Source organism: Apodemus sylvaticus, chromosome 12 (genome assembly GCF_947179515.1).
Source record: "Apodemus sylvaticus chromosome 12, mApoSyl1.1, whole genome shotgun sequence".
NCBI classification, from domain to species: Eukaryota; Metazoa; Chordata; class Mammalia; order Rodentia; family Muridae; genus Apodemus; species Apodemus sylvaticus.
The window spans coordinates 73,375,529-73,398,203 of record NC_067483.1 but is presented as its reverse complement, the minus strand read 5'-3'; the positions used below and the strand labels follow the sequence as shown (position 1 = coordinate 73,398,203).

General features: G+C 35.5%; 1 protein-coding gene and 1 pseudogene across 8 annotated transcripts in view; one reads left to right on the top strand and one right to left on the bottom strand.

Annotated features, from left to right (window-relative positions):
- Positions 1-22,675, top strand: part of Pou2f1 (POU class 2 homeobox 1) — a 150,278-nt gene that overhangs the window by 54,290 nt on the left and 73,313 nt on the right. For 6 of the 8 annotated variants that reach the window (XR_007980484.1, XR_007980482.1, XR_007980483.1 and 3 more), the window contains one exon: positions 18,233-18,298. Coding sequence is in view for 5 of the 8 variants with exons in the window: in XM_052200802.1 (XP_052056762.1) it covers positions 18,233-18,298 (66 nt within the window). In the remaining 3 variants the exon portion in view is untranslated. Of the gene's footprint in view, positions 1-4,713; positions 4,815-14,873; positions 15,139-18,232; positions 18,299-22,675 lie in introns of those variants that run through there. The other 2 variants (XM_052200800.1, XM_052200797.1) reach the window with 2 other exon arrangements.
- Positions 5,883-8,875, bottom strand: LOC127697727 (heat shock cognate 71 kDa protein-like; annotated as a pseudogene).

Sequence of the window (22,675 nt, the reverse complement as noted above, 5' to 3'; positions counted from 1 at the left end):
TACAACTATCCCAGCTTTAAAAAATACCATGGCAAGAAAAGAAAGGAAACTAGTGTGTATTTTTCTTTCTTTCTCCTGTTGTCTGACTTGTATGTTGTCACCTGTCTGAGGCTCAGTGAACCACTTTCCTAGTGTCATATCCGACCCAGTTCCATCCCCAGTGGCATCCTCCCTCAAACAAAAAGTATACATGCCTGTTTGACTTAAGAAACATAACATCATATTACTTACAAACAGATCCTGATAATAAACGCTTCCTCACAATGTCTTTGTCTTTCTGATTTGTTTTGTTTTGTGTTTCCTCATAAACTGTGACTTATCTTTAGATTGACTTAAAGTAGTTAATTGTCATGCTGGAGTTGACCCCAAGGCTTGTGCATAACAGGCAAGTGCTCTACTATTGAGTATGCATTCGTCTTTAGTCCCCACATTTTTTAAAGTACATTTTATGGGATAGTACTGAAAGCACTTAGCAATTTATTTTTTCAATGATGAGCTTCACAAAGTGACTTGGTTGGTGTCTTAATTAGGCTTACTCTTGGTGTAATGATACACCATGGCCAAAAGCAAGTTGGGGAAGAAAGGGGCTTACCCTTCCACATCATATCCATCACGGTAGGAACTCAACCAAGGTAGAAGCTGATGCAGAAGGGGTGCTGCTTAGTGGCTTGCTCATCATGGTTTTCCCAGTCATTTTTGTAGAACCCGGGAATGAGAGTGCACACAGTGGGGCAGGCCCTCCTCCAGCAATCAGTAATTAAGAAAAGGACCTTCCACCGGATGGTATGGAGGCGTTTTCTCAACTGCGGTTCCCTCCTTTCAGATGATTCTAAGTATGTGTCAAGTTGGCATAAAACTAGCCAGCACAGCTTGGTTGAGTCCATTATTTTTAACAACATCTGATGTGTTTGAGCTACCTAGAGGCTTTTCTCCATTAACCGTTCTAGTATGTCTACGATAGCTTTCATGCTGCTAGCCTAGTTCTTTGAAGTGTTACCTATTGGAAATATGTTAAAAAAAAGTTTGTAGTACATCAAGATAGTATCTAATAAGTTAGATACTAAAGAAATGCATGCTTTAATGTTTTTAAAGAATTCAGTAGTGAAGGATGTTAGAGTTTGTGGCTCAGACTTTATACTCATCCCCGTATAAACATTTTCTGTCTTGGAAAGTTTATTTTTATAAAAGGGTAAATTGGTTGGGTTTTCTGCCCTGTGTGTGAAGATCTAGCTGATTGGAAATGAATTAATATGAATGATAGTGAGTGAAGTAGCCTGTGTTCAAGACTCTCCTTTCCTTGAATAATGTAGACTATTGGTTATCCCTTGATAATTTTACATGTAAAAGAAATAGGCGTGCCCAACTTGATACTCTGCATATTCTTTAGACAAGGAGGATACTAGCCAACAAACTCTTTTCAGAAAACTAGTAAGTTCTTCACATTTTATTCTATTACTATCGCTCAGATTCCAATGTGTAGAATAAATCCCTGCATTTATTTCACATATCTGTCTCTGAAGTTTGACACTGTAAATCTGTGTTGTGCACACTTTGCTGTGTATCAGAATATTCTAGAGAATTGATTTCAGAACATATTTTGGAACCTTCTCCTTTAGAGTTTTTGATTTAGTAGTTCTGATGTAAGATCCAAGAATATATATTTCTAAGTTCCCAAAGGATGTTGATGATAGTGCTGGCCCAGCTACTATCTCTATGGCTACAAACATTTTAATTAGGCCAAAGAACAGCTATAACACATTAATTTAAGGAAATACTTCAAAGCTTTTAAAAACTGTTAGTCTTTCTGGGTGCTGTTTACTACATTAAGGAAACCCTTACCCCATAAATATTGACTTAATTTTTTTTTCTCTTTTCAACTAACTTAGTCAAAACATTTTTCCTAAATTTGATGATTGGCCACTTCTAAATGAATAGACACAATAGCCCCTGTTGTTAGACTGGAAGTCACTTTTGGATTAGTAGAAATTAATATTTTATTTTACTTGAAACTTAAGGCAAGGACAGATTAAAAACATAAAACAAAAAAAATTGTATTTATTTTTTTGCTAAGATACCACAAATACTTGAGCAATTGAAACTTTTTAAACCAGTCTGAGATCAGTACAACCTTTGGTGAGCCATTACCAGCTGTGTCTGTTGCTATAGAAACTCAGCAGGGACTAGCAGTGTTACAGTTGTAAGGACCACACCTGGCTTATTTGCATCCTATTTAAGTTGAGAAATTTTCTAAAAGAATAAAAGGTCTCTTCTGTGCCAATGGACAGCCAGAAAGAGCTTGTTAGTTTGTGGCCTTCAGGGTGAATGGGTTTTTCTCTTCCTGGCAGTGTTTAGGGAAAGTATCAAAGCTCATGTTTGTTCTGTGTGTTCAGGTGTGTCGATGTTGTGCTGCCCTTTTTGTTTAAAGTGCTTTATTATTTTGTTTAGGATTTTATCTTTGGTTTATACTTTTTAAAATTTAAAGTGTTTTCCATTTTCATAGACAACTGAAAGAAGGAATCATAAATTTTCTAACAGAAAAATCAAATTTCTCATTTGTGCTCTCACTCTATAGTAACATTTGAGTGAGTTCTTGCCGCTATGCAGGCTTACAGGGGATCATAAGCAGATCTCTCTCTTTCAGCATTAAGCAGCACACACCAACACCAAATTCTCTCAGACACACCATTCTCACCAAATGACCAAAATTCCAATTAAGTTTTGTACTTAAAAAAAAAAAAAAAACAGAAAACTACTTATTTTATGAGTTTCCAGCCACACTTGGGGCATTCTTATATCTGACTAGGAGGACACGACAGGAGAAAATTCTGGAAAACATTTCTAAAGAGTATGATAATTAAATCCAGTGGTCATGATTCAAGCTTGAGGCTCTTACCACATGAAAAATAATATTCAGACTTAATTGCTCAGTTTAGTGTAGCCCGAATTCTCTATTTTTAGTTTCATTGGATTTCATAACTGTTAGAACCTTGGCCTTCTCCAAGTCACCATACCTTGGTAGTTTGAGGCATTGTTTACATAATGGGAACATTACCTAGCTATAGAGATTTTATAAGAAGCAAATGAAATGATTCATCTTAAAATATTCTGAAATATATATACATATATAACTGTCAAACATACTCTAGACAGGCAACTCAAGTAGCCATATTGTTTTTCTTATTGCTAGAACAAAATACCTGATAGAAGCAACTTTAGCAAAGGAAGTTGTGTTTTAGCCCACAGTCTAAGTATATCATGGTGATGATGAACAGTGAAACTAGCTCTAACTATGGCAAGAGTGTGTGAGCTCATGTGTCACACTGTGTCCAACGTCGGGGTGGGGGGGGTGGGGGGGGACTGCTACCTGCTCAGTCTGCTTTCTTTTTTCTTTCCTGTTCAGTCCATGATCCCAATCTATGACATAATGCCATCTACATTCAAGGTGGGTCTTCTCTCAGTTAAACCAGTCGGAAATCACCTTCACAGATATGCTCAGAGGTACATGTAGTTCCTAGGCAACTATGAGTCCAGTGAAATTGGTAATAAAAAAATCACTATCATGTAGTAGCATGCTTAATGGGATGTATCTCAGTAATTTCAATTGAACATTCTAAGCAACAAAATAAAGATAGCTTGAACTAATTATGTATTTGACTATTAAAGTTTTTAAAATAAAAGTGTGTGTATGTGTCTGTAGTGTATTGTAAGTGCATGTTTGTGTGTGTATATGCATATTTGTGCCCTCTGGAGGCCTGAGGATGGTGTTGGATATCTTCCTCAATCACTCTCCCCTCATTTTTTTTTTGAAATAGTGTCTCACTAATATCTTAGACTGGCTTACCAGCCAGTGAGTTCAGAATTCACCTGTCTTCATGCGCCCAGGTCACAAATGGAGCTACCATTTATGTATGGTCTTTGCTTTTTTATGCAGGCACTGACACTCTGAATTCAGCTGCCACACTTTTGTTTTGTATGCACCATTAAACTGGACTTATTCAGAATTTCATGAACTAGGAATATAACCTTCAAATTACATGAATGAGAACACTAGACTTGGTTATGTAAACATATAGTTAAACTAATTATGAAAGAGCTTGACATTAAAATACATGGCAAGTGAAAGCCAGTGCCTGTGCTAATTCCTTTGCTGTTTGTTGGTGCTCTCTGCTGACGAAGATCCTTGAGACTTGAAGACAGTGTAGTAGTCAACCAGCAGTACAGAATTACCACACTGTTTGCCAAGTACTGACCTTCCCCAATATAGCAAAATAAAATGTGATCTGGTTTTTTAAAAGACTATTTTAAAATTAATAAAAACTTGCATTGACTTATTGTATCATTTCTTAAATAGTTTGATGCTTTAATTTGGGAGAGGTGAATGCTAAAATGAAAATGAATTTTTGGTTTTGGTTAGGAAAATGCACCTATTATAGAATCTTGAGGCAATTTTTATCCAGCTTCATGAAAGTACAACACCTTAAAATATACGATCCGAAGACTTTCTCTTTAACTTCATGCTCTTCAGTAAAGTCAGATTGTAAAATTTGTTTTGTAAAGGAGGAACTGGGCATAAGAGAGATGCCTACCTAAAAGAGCTCACTATGCCCTGGTGACAGTCTAGAGTTCCCTGCTGTATGTGACTTTACCCCTTAAAGTGCTAGTTATTTTATTCAGCTTACTTAGTTTTGCCTTTTTCTCTTTTTGTATTCTTAGACTGGAAAAGTAAGAAGAGCTTTCCTGCCTTTTTAATTACCAAACTACTCTCAATTTTCAGTGAAACAATTCAAAGAAAGAATGCAGTCTATCTATACCTGGTAAATATTTTCTGCTAAGTAAAACTATTCATTTAGTAGTCACTGATAAACCCAGGTGTTATGGTGATTGCCTTTTATTTTATGGATTGTCTGTTAAAATGGCTTATCAAATACATAATTTTTCATTTTAGTCTGTTTAAGATGTACTGATGTTTTGGAACAATACTTGGGATACCTATGACCTAGCAAGCAATAGAAACAGAGTCAAGTTAGCTTTAGTATTTAGTATATCATCTGTGTTTCATTATACTAAAACAGTAGCAGTAATCTTAGGTGGTAGTTTGGTAGAAGTACTTTGTGATTAGTAATTTTATAAAATAAATCTAATGAGTAAATATTATTTAACATTCATTTAAATAGTGATCTAAGATTAGAGAGAACAAGTAACTTGTTTAAACAAATTCAGTTAGGTAGTTAAGAACTGAAACAGACTCCAGGCCAGAATCGGTTATTGTTTGTTTTTTGTTTTTGTTTTGTTTTTATGAATTTTTTGTACTTTTTTCAATTTCCTTAAATATGAAGTAATATGTCTAAAGAATTAAAAAAATTACTCTAACATTTCATGTGGTTTTTTCTTTTGTTATAACTTAGAGTATGTAGGAATAGAGAAGACACTAGTTTCATGTGCTCCTTGTAAAATACTTCATCTATACTTAACAACATTGTTGGCAGCTCTTTGCTGGCTGGTATATATATCTTTAAAACTTACCTACAAAGTTTTGAGAGTATTATTGGGCCTATTTACTGACAATATTTCTACTATACATTAAAAAGTGTAAGATTAGAGGAAATAGGGAGAAAAGAGAACATATATAAATTATTTGGTCCTTTTTTACAAGTTATAGCCTTCATTGGTATTTGGTAACTCTAAATATTTGTTGATTGTTGTAATACTCTGAAATGTACCTTCTTGGGATTGTCATACAGTATACACATGGACAGAGAGATATTTTTGTCTTTGTTTATAGTTTAAATCTGCTAGAGAAAATATTATTTCAGGATTAAAACGTGGAGAAAAGAAAAAGAAAAGCACCTTATTCTTCAATGATGTGTTTCATTAGCTCTAAAAGTCTTTAGACAGTTTACCATGTCTAACTTGCTTTCTGCCTTGGGATTAAAGCCTAGTCAGAAGACAGAAACATCCATGAGTATCCACTTTTATTCTTTTCAAGCATTAGGAGAATGTTGACAGTAGCATTTGTTAATGTTTATCAAAAGATTATAATAATACCCAAATTATTTTTATAAACCATGATTATTTTAAAATAACATTCTCACTTTAGGAACACCCTTTGGTGTAATCCCCCTTTCTTACATGGGCAAGCTAAAGTTCACAAGCCAAATTAGTTCCTAAGGATGCCACAACAGAACACTGCAGCTACAGTGTCTGAAGCAGCAGGAACTTACTTCCTGCTTCACAGCTCTAGGGAAGTGACTCTTGACCTTTCTGACTGGGACTCTTTAGTACAGTTCCTCATGTTGTAGTGACCCCCAACCATAAAAATATCATTATAAAATCATTATTTTCATTGCTACTTCATAGCTAACTTTGCTACTGTTATTAATTATAATGTAAATAATTTCTTGGAAATAGAAGTTTGCCAAAGGGGTCAGAACCCATAGGTTGAGAACCACTGCTCCAGAGGCTGTCAGTCCAACATAAGGTGCTATCAAGGTTGGTTCTTCTGAGGGCTATGAGAAAGAATCTATCCATGTTTCTTCCCTTCCTTCTGTGTGGTCTCTGTTCAGATTTCCCCTTTTTTTATAAGGACAGAAACACTAATGATTTCATCTTATTTGGTTGGTTCTAATATAATTAAGTTCATGCATTCTAGGCAATCTCTCTACCTCTGAACTACCTCCCCAACCCAGTCATTTCATCTTAATATCATGTTCAAAAGCCCTGTTTCTAAAATTAGGTCATGTTTGCTGGCAGAAATATGATAGTTCCATAGCAGATAGTAAGTCTTTCATTCAGCATTTCCTCCCCACCCCTACCTATGGTTCCCATTTTAGTTTTATTTAAGGCATTGCTTTTCCACTGAGGAAACAGTGCTTATAGCATGCAATGTTATTTCTTTTACCTGTTTCTATGGTAAAGTATGGAGAGTACCCAAAAACTTATTGTAGTCACTCTAACTTTAAAACTGCCACAGAACTTGCTAAATTTGGGTCCTTCATATCGTTTTCTGTGGAATGCTACATCTCTTTTTGGACTGACTTAACTTTCTCAGTGATGGGCCCTGAAGAAGTGCCACAGAGGGAGAAACTCTCCAACTTGGGAAGCCCCCAGGCATTCCTCCTGGCATGCAGCTAAACCCCCCTGTTACAGCTTGGAAATGATAGGGTAATGGTGAGTTGTACACTTTCTCCTGGTGTTCAGCTTCTTCTTTCTCTGCAATCTGATTCTTATCTAGCTAACTGATGGTTTCATTGTATTTGTCTAGAGTCTGTTGTTAGAGTCTGCTGTTTGTCTCATTTGGAAGATTCTCATCTCCAACTTTTGCTATCATATTGAAAGCATAGAATTCCAGTGAATTCTTTGGTAATACTTTCTCTGTTTCTCTTCAAGCTTGTACTTCCAAGCTTCCTGGGCCATTCACGCATTATCTTTCATACTCAAGAGGTCCTTGTGATTGGTGATGGTGATTCTTGTCTACTTTAGAAACATTGAGGGTGACAATGGCATCAATGTCAAAAGTGACTTCAATCTGAGAAATATCACAGGGTACAGAAGGTAGGCCTCTGAGTTCAAATTTTCCATGTAGGTTGTTCCTGGTCATGGCTCTTTTACCTTCATATACTGTAATGAGCACAGGTTGTAAGAGCAGTGGTGAAGATCTGTGTCTGCTTGGTGGGAGTGATAATATGCTTGATGGGGACAGTCTACCAGCGTTTCAGTACCAAGGAGAAGAGGCGTGACAGCCAAGAGGAGCAAATCCTAACATTCTCAGAATTGTCTCCAGAGAGAGTTGTCTCCAGGTGACCACCTGGACTGTAAGCAGCAGTTTCATCTGGGCTAATGCTCAAATTTGGGTCTTTTCCATTGAAGAAATCTCATAGAAGCTTCTGAATCCTGGGGATTCTGGTAAAACCATCTGTGACTTGTCTAGTTTGGCATCTCAAAGGGGCTTTTCTACAGAGTCCAGAGTGCCACAGAAATAGGTCAGCATGCAGTTCTTCAAACTGGGCAAAGGTAATGGTAAGGGTAATGGAGTTAATGAAGTCAATTCCTCAGAGAGTCAAATCTTATTCCCACCTTAGGTGTTGGAGGAGAGGGTACATGCCTGTTTGCCAGCAGGACACAGACAGCTCTCTTGTTTTCACTGATGTTCTTGTGCTTGCATTAAACAGAGCAATAAGATGGTTAACCATCAGTTGTCGGTGTTCTCTACCCAAGTGGGTGCTTCTAGCTATAAATTAGAGCTCAAAAGTGAGGCTTGACATATCAAAAATGTCACTTCAATAACTCAGCACATTTCTTTCAATTCCAGCCTTCCTATCTAAGCCATAAACAGTAGCAGTAGTAGTTGGCTAGTTGGTAATTCTAAGTACATTGAGCCCAGCATCTACATCTTTTGTTGCCTACCTCTGAGATCAGCTGGCCCTGTGATCATAGCATTGGTAACAGTCTTTCCAACGTAGGCTTCTTCAGTTTTCTTCATCTTTGTCAGAACCATAGAGCACACCTCCTCTGGGTAGAACGAAGCTTTTTGTGTTCCTTTGTAGTCTATGTGGACATTAGACCTGTGTGCATCAGTCACCACCATGAAGGACCAATGCTTCAGATCAGACTGAACAGCATTATTAAGCCTACACCCAATCAAACATTTGGGGTTCTTTTTGTTTTGTTTTGTTTGTTTTAAAGAAAACAAAACTGTGTTGTTGGAGTTCTTCACAATCCAATTCTTCACTGCATCCTAGATTCATCACTGTGTCAGTGATTCAGTTACCATGGTTAGTGGCATTTCCACTGTTCCTTGCTTGAAGATACCTACACAGGAGTAAGCAATGCTAAGATCAGTGCCAGCTGCAGGTCCTGTAGATATGTTTGCTTGCATGTAGGTCCAGCTGTATTGACAACGAGACCACACATCCCTGAAAGTTGCTGATGTATTCAATGAGTCAGTCTCATAAACAGGACAATTTGAGATAGTACATTGTAGTGTCAATAAATAATATTTTAAATAATGTGACAGTACATCTAAAATAAAAATTTATGATTAATTTTCTAATACTGTCTTATGTCTGTGGAGATTTAAAATTAACTTGAGCTTCTAACATAGTATAATAGACTTTGGAGGTATATATTATGTTTTCAGTGAGTCTTCAGACAATAAATGATGACACAAAAGCTGAGACTCACACTGAGGTCTGAGCTTAAAATATGAACTTTGACTAATAAAACTCAGAGGGTGCAATGTGGACATCTCTTCCATAAGATACTGAAAAGTCCATCAGGATTCTGTGTAAATGATTGTAAGTACACTCTGACAGTAAGTAATCACTCTTTCATAACTCTAAATTTCTATTATGTTCCTATGATTAGGCATTTTTGAGAGTTTGGAAAAGCAAAGCTACACTGATATGAACACCACCAGATTGTGACAGTTCTCGTGGAGGCTTATTGATAAAAGACATAGTTCATTCATTATTGTGCCTTTAGTTTATGGGTTTTTTGCCTTAATATATGTGCATGCTCCTTGTTTTGTGCCTGCATAAGTCACAGGACAGTTTTGGATCCTCCCAGCTGGAGTTATGGATGGTTGTGAGCTTTCGTGTGGGTTCTGGGACTTGAGCCCAGATCCCCAGCAAGAGCAGCTAGTGCTCGATCCACTGAGCCATCTCTCATTCGTTGTCATTTTTATTTAGTTTGTCTAAATTATGCAAAATTTGATGTGGAATCTTAAGTCTGCATCTATCTTTTTCACCTTCTTTCTTTCCTTCCTAGTACAGGACTTTATGTTAGGCAAGCGTTCTGCCACTGAGCTACATCCCCAGAGTTTTTCTTGAAGTTTAAAAACATTTCAACTAGTTTCTTTAATGCCCTAGATTATTTTTATATGGTAGTGACATTAAAAAAAAAATTAATGTCTAATGTCACGTGTCTTCATTACTGTTCCAAGTTCCTAAAAAATACAGCGACAGAAGGTGGAGAGAGTATTAAAGTTATACTTATTTTTATATCTATCTTATAAGATTTACTTTTATGTGTGTGAGTGGTTCTGCCTGCGTTGTATGTGTGTACATGTGCGTGACTGGTATCTATGAAGACCACAAAAGGGCATTGGATTCCCAGAATGGTTGGAAGCTTCTGTGGAAGTGCTGAGAACTGAACCTGGGTCTTATGCAAGATAAACAATTCTTCTTAACTATTGAGCCATCTCTCTAGACTCTAATTTTAATATAGTATTTTATAGTTTATTTTGTTTTGTTCCTTTGTTTACAGGATTTAATTTCTCTCAACAGTGATGAACCTAGCTCAGTTTATTAGATTTAACCTTCCTCATGTAACCAGTTTCCTGATACCTGCCTTGTTCTTGAGCTGGATTATGAAAGACAAAGAGATAGAGCTATCATTATTTTTATGACAAATGCTAAACTGGTCAGATTGGCTCTACCTTTGTTTCATTTGATTCTTCTACTGTTTTTAATTTGAAAAAAAGAAGTTGGTTTCTTGTTGGTGGAAGCTCTCTGCTGTTAATGGTTTCTCTAGAGCATGAACAGTTGGCCATAAATGAATTAGGAAGAATACAGCATAACTTTAGTTCACTCACACTAGACAAAGGTTATTTAAAATATAAATTATAATTTGTTTATTATTGCTTTTAAATTCTTTTCTGATGACACTTAAACTAGGCTAAAACTTTGCTCTTAAGCATAAAGTTTCTTTGTGATTGTGTGGGACTTAAATTTTAAATCATGAAAGTTGTTCTTAGAGGGAAAAGATGGGAAACTAAGCATTGTATTAGTTTCTTTTCTACCTCTGTGAATACAGTATCCTGACTTGGGAAGAGGGTGGATACAGTCCATCTCTGGCAAGGCGGGCATGATGTCAGGAACTTGAGGTTGCCCAGAAGTCAGGAAGCAGAGCAAGAACAAGATGTAGGTGTTGACTATAAAACCTCGAAGCCTCTCCAGTGACACTGTAGCAAAGCTCCACCCTCCTAAATGTTTCATAGCCTTTCCAAATAGTGCCACCAGCTGGAGATGAAGTATTCAAACACATAACCTTATGAGATACTTTTCACTTTGAAATTCCAAAAACACCACACCTCCTAAACCTTCCCAAACTGGTTCTCTAAATGGGGAGTAAGCACTCAAATATATAAACTCATTCTCATTAAAACCACCACAGGCATAATTTTGAAATGTATAATTTGAATGTTATCTTTTCCAACCCTGTGTTATGCTACCATATAATAAATATTATTTCCTGTCCTTCCCATAAATCTGTTCCCCCATCTCATATCTCCAATCCAGCTCATCTGGAAAAGAATTGTTAATTACTGAAGTATTTATTGGCCTCTTCTCTTAGAGGCCACTACTCAAATCCTAACCCAGGTGTTAAGGAGTTATAATTGAATTAGTTCATGCTGATCTTACAGATTTTTAAGGTGTTCTTTTTTGGTTTAATTTTAAATTTAGGAGTTCTTTGTTGATATTTCAGAGAACCAAATAGTATGCATATTTAACTCTGTGATAGAACTTATCTGACCTTTTTTGTGGGGGTGGAGTGGGGTGGGGCTATAAATGGTCCATAGTTGGGGAATATAAGAGAAGGATGTTGCGTCTTGTTCCTTGCTACTATTTGTGGAAGTCTGCGCATTCTTAAGAGTATGTAAAGCTGTTGTTTAAAGTGTCCATTTCAAGAATGACCAAAAGGGCTGCCTTTTTATTGCCCTTCCACTGTAGCTCAGCCACCTGAGATTTGTAGGGAGTAAGGTCCAACCTGGCCAGCTATGGCCTTCTTCTCTACAGAGGCAACTTGGGACTATCTTGGCCTAAAGCAAATAATACTAACACTGCTTAAGTAGAGCCAACAGTGATTGCTTGTCTGTAGCTCCAGCTCTTACTTGCTTAAATAGAAAACACCAAAATAACAAAGAAAAAGGTATCTTATAGATGTTATTGTATAGAGGGTTTTTTTTTTTAAGGCAAATTGCAGAGGTGGTATAGAAGGGAAAATAAAATTTTTATGAATGTAGAAGAGGAGGGAACAAACCATTTTATTAATACCAAGTGTATTCTAGTCAAAAAAGTACTTCACATAAGTACATCATGGGAAGTGTAAATGGAAATGTAGGTTTAGATCCATTTCCTTGTTGCTTCTCATCATTCCCACCAAGTTGGACTTGTCCAGTCCAACACATGGTACTTAAACATTCATTTGGAATTAGTATCCTATACCATGTTCTTGCTTATTGTATGTAATACAATAGTATAAAATTGATATTTTTAAAGATGTGCTGTTTGTCTGATAACTCCATGTTTTTGTGCCATCTCTTATTCCTGTTTCTGCTCCAGGCCAAACCTTCTACTCTTGATCCATTGTGCCTGAGAAATTTTTAGGCAACCATAGGTATATAAATGCATAAAATAGGTATACATGTCAAATATTGACTAATAATTAATCATAATGTTACTTTGGAATAATATCTTGGTATATATATTTTACCATGTTAAAATTAAAGACTAATATAAATTTGCATACTAATAAGATGGACCTGCTTATTTATTTTACATAAACATCTTGGCTGAATATTTGGTACTGCAAAATAAGTACCTTTTTAACAACTTTTAGGGTTGATTGATATTTTATTTTTCCAGTCATCAATGTTGAGAATACCACTTCATACTTTCACATGGTGGAAAATGTCAGAAGTAAGTTTAGGTCCATTTTATCTATTATTGGAAATAATATTCTAATACCAAGCTAAAATTCATTTAATAATATTTTAATGAAACTTGGATCATCAAGCTACACAGCCATTCTTAAAATCAAACATTTCTAATACAATCCAAAGGTACAGTTTTTTTTAATGTGTATGTGTGTGCGCTTATATATATTTCTATACACCATGTGTATATGTATAGGTGCCTGAGAAGGAGGATATTTGACCCTCTGGAACTGGATTTATAGATAATTATGAGCCACATGATATAGGTTCTTGAAACAGAATCTGGCTCCTTTGCTAGAGCAGCATGTGCTATTAACTGATAAGCCGTCTCTTTAGCCCCAAAGATGGTGTAGTTTGATACTTATGTACTGATAATGATAGGGAAATACCAAGTCCTATATGTCTCTATAAGAGCAGAAAATCTTTAAAGTGCAGGCACCGTACACACAGTAATGTTGAGTCTGAACCAAGGTGCCTAAAGCAGCGTTGGCTGGCACTGGGAAGTTTGGCGACCTGTGCAGCACATAAGGATCATATTGTGTGTTCAGAACCAAGACCACAATGAAGTGTGTGGTATAACACTGGACAAGACTGCCTGTAACACCCTATTTATTACATGTAGATTCATTACACGTCTTTATTTTATAACATAAAATACCAAATTTATAAACCAGATATTAGAATGCTTGAGGATGAGTACAAGTGAAAACATGTTATTAATGAGAGGGTACCCTGCTTTCAGCCACTATATTATCTGTATGCACTTTAAACACGATGTCTTTTCTACCAATTATTAGTCTCCTTCCTCAGTACTGAAACACACCATTTTAGTTTCTGCTTTAGTCTCTTTTCCCCTCTTTCCCTTACCTCCCCTCTCTCTTTCCTCCCCACCCTCTAGTTCCCTGAAAGTGTAACTCAGCCTTAAGGTATATAGGTCTTGCAAGAACTTGGATCTTGGTGTCAGTAAAATCTGGTTTGAAATCCTGACCCTGAATTATTAATATGCCATTGAGTAGAAAGTGCTTTAGTTTTCTGTGCTTTGGTTTCTTTATTCCTAAGAACTTAATAATGTTTGTATAAACTTCCTTATAATATCTGAAATGTTATAACTTTATTTCTTTATAATGATTCTTTATAATGATATCTGAAATGTTATAACTTAATTTCAAACTTTAATAAACATGCTTAATAAGGCTATATGTACAGAACATCTTTCTCACACATGCAGAAGTCCATTAAGTGGTATTGCTTGAAAATACTTATTCTGCAGGTATGTGGCCCATTTGGGGATGATGCATATTCTAAGTAACAAACTATCTTCCTCTTGAGTTTGAGTTTGACAGGAGCATGTTGCATAATAGGCAGCAGTCAGCTAATCTGCTCTGTTAATTTGGTAGTATGAAAAGATTCATATATAATGAAGATCTGCTCTCAAAGATGCTTTTGTACACTCTCCCCTGCTTCTGCATTTATGCAGTTGTCGTGTTTTAAGTAGGACTTTCTCCTGACAGTGTGTGTTAATAACTGGAAAATTCCCTATCAGTAGACTAGCACCATCTTGACAACCCTGTGTTCTGCTCCTACCTTGCTAATTGTTTCCTTGGGATTATTTGGATTGTGTAGAAAGCCTTTTGCAAATCCTCTTATTACTGAAGTCATTGTTGCCAGCAGGAATAAGATTAAAGGTGCTTAAGTCTGTAGAGTTGTTTCTAATTTGTTCATGTCATTTCAGTGGCATTTTAACAGAACTCTGTCTCCTGTCCCTCCCTTCTCCCTTGGTACTATCTCAAGTTAGGTCCAAGATGCCAGACCATTGGAAGAAATCTCATTTTATCCTCCTAATTATTATGCTGGCACTCAGGAGATAATTTTTCCCTTCATGCACTGCCAATTAATATGCAAATGTGCTGATAAATATTTATGTATTCATTTAAATTATGCAGGGAGTGCTTTCAGTCTATTCTGTAAATGAATTGTTCCTGGACTTCAAAGTGCTGGCTGCTGTGCTAACGAGGAGAGATTTGCATAAGGCCCTAATCACACGCATACTGATTAAGCTTCATTATGGAAACTGCCAGCTGCAATCTTTGTTTCTATTTTATTACAAAAAGGGGAACTTTTCATGCTTCAGTTGCCTTGACAATGTCAGTCCTAGCTGGTAGAAGAGACTAAAACTCCTCTGAGCAACTGAAGTTTCCTTATTCAGTTGAAGATTGCTATGGTGTAACTGAAGTTGTAGTTTGCTTCTCTTGTTAATCCACTTTCCACTCCTCCCACCCTTGTTCTCTTAAGAACATAGTACAGATTTGTTAGAAATAGTAGTATTTCCCCACCCCAATCGCTACCTGTTCCTTCTTGCTTTGGACTGTCCGCACCTCCTGAAGATTTTACAGCCATGCTGGACTGCAGTGACTGTGTTCTAGGTGGGTACCAGCACAGTTCTTTTTTACAGCGTTAATATGGAAATAGCATGTGTGGGATTGACTATGCATAAACGCTCAATCACATATGCAACCAACATGGGTAGGGGAGGGCTTGAATAGAGAAGGAGGAAAGCATTTGCAAGGCAACAGCATGCTTGAGTTTGCTGTAGGTCCTTCCTTAGGACCAGCTCTTCTGGTTCAGAGTGTATTTTCAGCAAATAATGTATTTGAATTTGCCTTGCATGGAGGAAATTTTTGCTTTTTGGAAATTTCTAGCTCTTCCAGTGTATCTTCAGTAAATAATGTATTTGAATTTGCCTTTCATGGAGGAAATTTTTGCTTTTTGGAAATTTCTATTTAAAGTAGTATATATAATTTAAAATACATTTTAAATCAGAAACAAAATATACACTATATCAAAATATTATATACATATTAATAAAATAGTTTGCCTATCCAATAAGAATCCCTCATACAAAACCAAAAATGATAAATGAAATATTAAGGTGGTGTCATAGTGCAAAATTAGTATTATAACTATTACTATAGTAGGAAATTACAGTGGTTACTGTGCTGTTAATCCATTTCCAGATTTTTCAGGTTAATGGCCATTTTCAAAATTTGTCACTTTGATTTCTTAAATCCAGCTTTATCTTAGGAAATTGCAGTTTTATGTGTTTTTGAAAGCCTGTTAATAGTAAGCTTCTTACAGAACCAGGAGCCTTTTGGAGTTAGAGGTTCTGCTTGAGTAAATGAAGCCTTTCGGGAGACTCAAGATGGGTCGGAGTGCTTTGGTTTAGATAGATGATGCTACATGTAGCCATATTTTTAAGGACTTTTCTCTGTTTACATGAAGAATGACTGAAGCCTTTTTAAGTTATCTGATATAAACAACAAGAATTGGATATCTTAAGCTTAAAAGTTTAGCAAATGATTTTTATTTCCTGTGTGTCGTTTTCCTTTCTGGAAATTAAAGCAGTTAATGAAAAAGTAAATTGATACATCAAAAATATCTGAATTCTTATACAGAAAACATGGCTAAGCTCAAATTAGCAGTAATATTTGTCCGTCAGAGTGAGAACTGCTATGTCAAGGATGCACATGATACAGACAACAAATCGATCTTAGTTAGGAGGCCAACCTAGGAGTAATTTATAGACTGCAAATTAGATTTATAATGGTCAGCTAAGTGACATAGGCTCTGTCTTTTCTATTACTAATAAAGAAAAAGTATCAGTGAATAATTTACTTGTATTTTTTTCTTTTAACTTACCAAGTTTGAAATTCAAGAAATGAAAGGAAAATGTCCTTTTTAACTTTATCATTTATTTTTGAATATGAGGAATTAAATAACTACTTAGAGTTAACACTGCCATTGAAACAGACTTCCTATCGTTAGATCAGAATTTTATCTATTCACATTTTATTTATTTATAAAATATTATTCTGTTTGTGTTTGAAGTAATTTTATAAAATGCCTTTGAATGTCTTGACAGTTCAATAAAGGTCCTTAAAAGAAGTCATGTAAAATAACTGGCATAATTTTCAAATTTATAAGTATAGAAATTAGGCATTGAATTATGCAAGGCCAGGCTCAAGACTTGTTAGGACTTAGGCTTTTTGGTTACTTTGGTGTCTATGCATGAGAAAATTGTTAACTCTACTTATATGTGTTTACTGATTTTTTTTTTGTACTTAACTTTAAAATATATCCTTTTTAAAGAAAACATTGAGTGTGTATATAATGATATGTTTTTAGATTTGATATATGTTAACTTTTCTAAGATTTTAGTTAAGTCATACAGAAAGCTAATTTTTACTAAGTTGCACACCTGGTTCTTTCAAACCATAGTGTGCTTTCAGGCGGTATTTACATTTTTCTGGGCCGTGAGGAGGAAGTTGTAGAACAACCTCCTTTATGACCACAGACATACATGTCTAAGGCCCATAAGATATTATCAGTTGCAAAAATTTACTATATTAGAAAAGATATTGCACGGTGTCTAGAAAACAAACTACCCAATTTCTAGGTTGTGAAATATGAAAAGTTCCTAATATTTTTTCCTCATTTCTTATAGATGTAGGTAATGCAACTATGGGCAATATGGTTGGGACTTATAATGATGGTCTTCTTAATTAAACATTTTCTGCAGATGATTTTTAAAAGTTGGTATGATATGGTTTGTTCTCTTAATTACTTAGTTAATGGTCCTTCACGAGGGAGAAGAGATAGAACTTACTTGATAATAAGCTTATTTTATGACAAACATTAAGTCTGTAGTCAATGTAGAGCCAAATGTCTTTTTGTCTATTCTGTTGACCCTTGGGAAGAAGTAGCAGGGTATAAGTTCTTGTCTCCTTTCCTACATGTTTTCTGGAATTGCTAATAGTGCTTGACATTTTACTATGGTTGACATGGAAACCACAACTTAATACACTAGAAAGAAACAACCCTAAATGAACTGGTTCATTTGTAAGTGGGTGTAACTCCTTTAGAACTATGGAGATTCCTGTTGTGCCCTCTGATGTTGTTTGTTGTGCTTGTTTTTACTGAGGCGTGCGTTTGGCATACCACCTGACGGGTTCTAGTGGCTAAGGAAGTCAATGGAGGTGTTCAGACAAGTATCCTTTCATCTGTTAGGTTATTATTAACTGAATTTGTTTTATTATAGTTAACTAATCTCTTTGCTTTTAGAAAAAGAATCATTTGAGAATAACAGTTCTTATTTTCTGAGATATTTCCAGTTTCCCAGTTTATTTTAAAAGTATATTACACATGCCTTTTGTAAAGACTTTTTTTTACCATCAGACTGTAATATAATCTTTTTCACCGTAAATTTTTTTTCTTAGAAGAATCTTAAATTTTATTAGCTAACTTATTGATTGAGTTCTTTTATGATTTAGGAACTCCTGAATATTTGTCAGGTAACCTTTTTACTCAATTTGTAATGTAGCCTGCAACATGCTCTTCATGGGCTTGTTGAAGTGAACCACTGTGATGTTCTCTTGCTAGCCTTGGCTATAGTTTGCCTCCCTAATTTCATCTTCACCCCTAGTTTTTTAAACACCTTTTCTACCTTTTTTCTTATTGCAGACTCAAGAATGAACACTCCGTCAGAAACCAATAAATCATCTATGGAGAGTGGAGATGTCAGCACAGGTAAGGAAAAGCTCTTATCCATTTGCTCATAGAGTGAAATGAGCATCTCCACTTAACGTGGATACATAGATGACAAATACAGAGAATTTTGAGTATCTTGCTTATGAAGTATGATGTAGTACTTGAAGGGACTGGAATTGTATTTAACATTATCTAGCGCCTCTGAGGAGTGCTTCATTTATCCAATTCCAGCCATCAGAGAAACTAGAGGTAGTCATGGGAGTGGTCCTTTGGGGCACATAGTCCTAGGCCTGGATTATGGATTTATCACTTACTAATAACTGTGTGACTAGGTTATTTCCTCAGTCTTTTTGAGGCTTAATTTATTCAGTAGGGATAATTCATGGGTCATCATTAGTATTGAGTGAGAATATATATGTGAAGCATTAAAGTGTCATATGTGCCAGAAGCTGTCAGAGTAAGTTTCTTGATTATAGGTATAATCATAATAGTAGATGTGGTCTACCCTGCATTTGATATAAATTATGCTAAAGTTTTGATCGTGTCAATAAGAAGTTATAAACTCATCTAATACATTCTTTCATTTCATTTTAATAAAATATACATACTTAACCCAAACCTTTTATCAAGAGAAAAACTAAGTATCATACAAATTTAAAAAAAAAAAACAAAAAAAAAAAACTCTGAGAGAAAGGTAAATCTATAAATATATATTCAGCCCATCCTTGTAAGTCAGTCAGCTCATAGGACAATTTGACAGTTTAACTATCATCTGACAGATATGATACAAAAAATTCCCCAGTTTCTGCTGGAGGCAAAAATTAAAACATTAAACCATATTAAGGAAATTGTGGCAGGGAGCTATAAAAAGTCACTGTAAGGTAAACTAGGCTTTTTACTTACTGAAAGGGTTTATTACTCTATCATTTAGAAATATGTCTTAACTATGGGAGGTAGTAAGAAAGACAGACTCTCTTGAAATTCTTTTTCCACTACTAATCATAGATAGAAAGCTTCTAGTTACAGTAGAAGATTGTGTTGACTCAGTGGGAATCTTGTGTCTGCACCTGTCTCATTGTAAACTGTCCTGTCTTTGGAAAAACAAGGAAGTACCTTTTAAAAACAGGTACTTGTTTATTGGAGACTGAGTCATTGTATGTTTAGCTTTGCATATTCAGTATGTCCCTGCTTGTCTGTGGAGGCTACCATGGCATCTCTTCCCTGTCTGGACCCCTTCTTTATTTTATCACTGACTTATGCTGATGTAAGTGGCCTGTCCAAAGGAATGGAACTTGTTTGCAGAGAATAACTAGGCAGTCAGGCCTAGAAAGAGGCTAGGAAGTGTGGGTAGGGCTCCCACATCTAAAGAGTACCTCCCAAATTTCTCTAAAGGAAAAGAATATTTACTTTTAATACCACAAGTTCTCTAACTACCATTTATTGAATGCCTACAATATTTAATTTTAACAGTTAATTGTGTTTTTTTAAAAATCTTTAGTGCTGTTCATGTTACCTGATTTCATTTAAGTTCATATGACAGGTTAGATATTATTTCAAAGAATAGGGAGTTAAGTTTAGACTAGCACCCTATGTAAGGTTTTTCTCATGAACTATAATTCATAAAATTGAAAATTTAAGCAACACATTGTGTGTATGTTCAAACCCAAAGTCATTTATAGAACTATATAAAATAAATTCCAGCTGGAGCGCTTGTTGAACATGTTGTTAATTTCTTGCCTTATGATAATATGGAATGTGTAACAGACTCCTTTTCATAGAGCTGAGAATTATCAATTTGTATAGTCACTTTTTGTTATTTGTCCTTGTTTGTTTTTAGAAACAGTGATTGGCCTGGAACACTTTATATAAATTAAAAAAAGAAAAAAGCTGGCCTCAAATTCGTAAAGATTCTGATGCCTTTGTCTTCAAGAGTGCTGGGACCAAGGTGTGCGACGCACACTCTCAGACAGATACTTTTAAAACCAGTGACACGTTTTTCTAGACTTCTTTGCTTCTCCATATCACCAGTGGTAGTGAATAATAATTCACTTTTCTCTAGAAAGAGAAAATTAATTGCTTTTCTGTAATATCTCTGCTAATAAAGTTCCATCTGTATGAGCTGATTACTACCCTGAGAGGAATCGAACTCACTTCTTGTTTATCTGCTGCAATGTGCACTATCTTCATAGATACAAATTGTTTCCATATTTTGGACCACTTCGGAATAAGAGCACACTTTATTGATTTCTCAATGTTAAGGGTGTGCCGCAATGGTCTTAGCACTCTCTGCAGGTATTAATTTGTTAGTTAAGAAATATAGATACATTTGAGTTCTGTTTTGTACACTAGATTATCATGTTTGATATATTAGAAATAAAATTACAGGCTGTTTGTTTGTTTTTTCCAAGTAGGATGTAATGGGTTATGCCCAGCAGTTGGAATGCTAAGGCAAGAGTTATCTTGAATTTGAGGCCAGGCTAGACTACATAACAAGATCTTGCCTCAAGAAAAGAAAATGTGAAACACAGGGGCACCATTTGTGCCATAATAAAGAAAATAATAGCTTATTTAGATCATGTTATGCCTGTTTTAATTTTCATACAATTTTAAAATACAATGAATTATAGACTGTTTGCTCGTTTTCATTTGTTTGGTAATTTAATTGTGATTTTTTTTCTTTGTAGTTGGTGGGAAAGTCCAAATTTTAAAGGAAAGAATATTATATAAAACCGAAGTCTAAAATTTTATAGGTTCAGGAAACAGTTGTGTTGACCACTGTTTCCTGAAATGATCACAGCTTTAAGTCTGCTTTATAAGACTTTAAGGGTAATGAGAGGTGTGAAGGTCAGCGAATCTGACCGTGCATTTTGGACAAACAGTCTTCATCTATATGCTCACAGAACATTTGTGATTTGGATTTGTTCAGGTTTATCTGCCCTATATGTAAAATGTTATAGATGTTATTATTAGATTTGGGACAAACAGATGAGACTCACAGTCTTCAGAGGCTTATCAATCCACCAAGAGCCAAGACACTAATAAAACTGGTCCTGGATCGCTTATGGTGAGTTATCCAAGATCAAGCATAGAAGAACAGCATAATGGTATTAAATGGCCTGCCTGCCTGCCTCTCTTTGTACATTATTTTTTAAGGGGGGTATAGTGGTACATGCCTTTAGCATCAGCACTTGGGAGGAGTTACAAAGGAATAAATACAACACACCAAATTAACCAGATTCAAAAGACTATACAACTTGTGTACAGTTAGATTATACATTCAGAACAGAAGCTATTGAGCTTCCTTCACATTGAATTTTATACTTCATTATCTAATATATTTTCATGTAGTATCAACTACCAAAACCAAAAAAAAAAAAAAAAAATCTGTGGCAGAGTTAGAAAGAAATTAGCTTTGTATCTCTTGTCGTACTTGTATCTATTGCCTACATTCAGTCCCCCCACCCCCATAGCCTTTCTTCTGTTTTCTAGATGTCATATTGTAGCCCATGTACATTTATTTGCATATAACTGGCTAGTTTCCACATGAGGGAGATGATGTATCTTTTTCTTTCTGAGATTATGTAACTTCATTTAATATTACACAATCAGAGTCTATCAATTTTGTGATTACATTTTTCTTTAGAACACTATATTTCGTTTTATATAGCAAGTTTTCATTAGTCATTCATCTGTTGACAGACCTGATTCCAATTTCTTGTTCTAGTGAATAAAGCAGCAAGGGGGTATAAATATCTCTGTAATAGATTGCAGAGTTCTGGGCCCAGGAGTGAAATAGCAAGATCATATAGTAGTTCTATTTTTAATTATTTGAGAAATTTTCAAGCTGATTTCCACGATGACTATACAGATTCGCATCTCTCCCAACAGCAATGTTGCCACATCCTCTACCACATTTGTCAGACTTATTGATGATAGCCATTCTCACTGGGGCAAGGTCTTATCTCAGAGTAGCTTAAATTTTCATTTCCCTGATGGCTAGGGATATTAACACATTAAAAATAGTTATTGGCTATTTTTGTTTTTTTTTTAAAGGTACTATTCAGTTTATCTGCCCATTTGTTAATTGGCAGTTTTATTTCATTGGTATTTGACTTCTGCAGCTCTTTGTAAATTCTGAACATTAGCCCTCTGTCTGAAGTGTGGTATAAAGATTTTCTGCCATTCTGTATGTAGGCTGTCAGTTTGCTCTGTTGATTATTTCTTTTAATGATTTTTAAATACTTACAGGCCAGGTAAAATGAACCACCATTGAGGGAGAAAGTGTACAAATTAAAACAAGTGGGTTAGAGGGGAAACCAGAGTTCGATTTCAAGAACCCCACATGAATGCTGGATGGGTGTAGTGGCTTGCCTGAGTTCCAGCCTTGAAAGGCAGTGGTGAAATATTCTCTAAGCA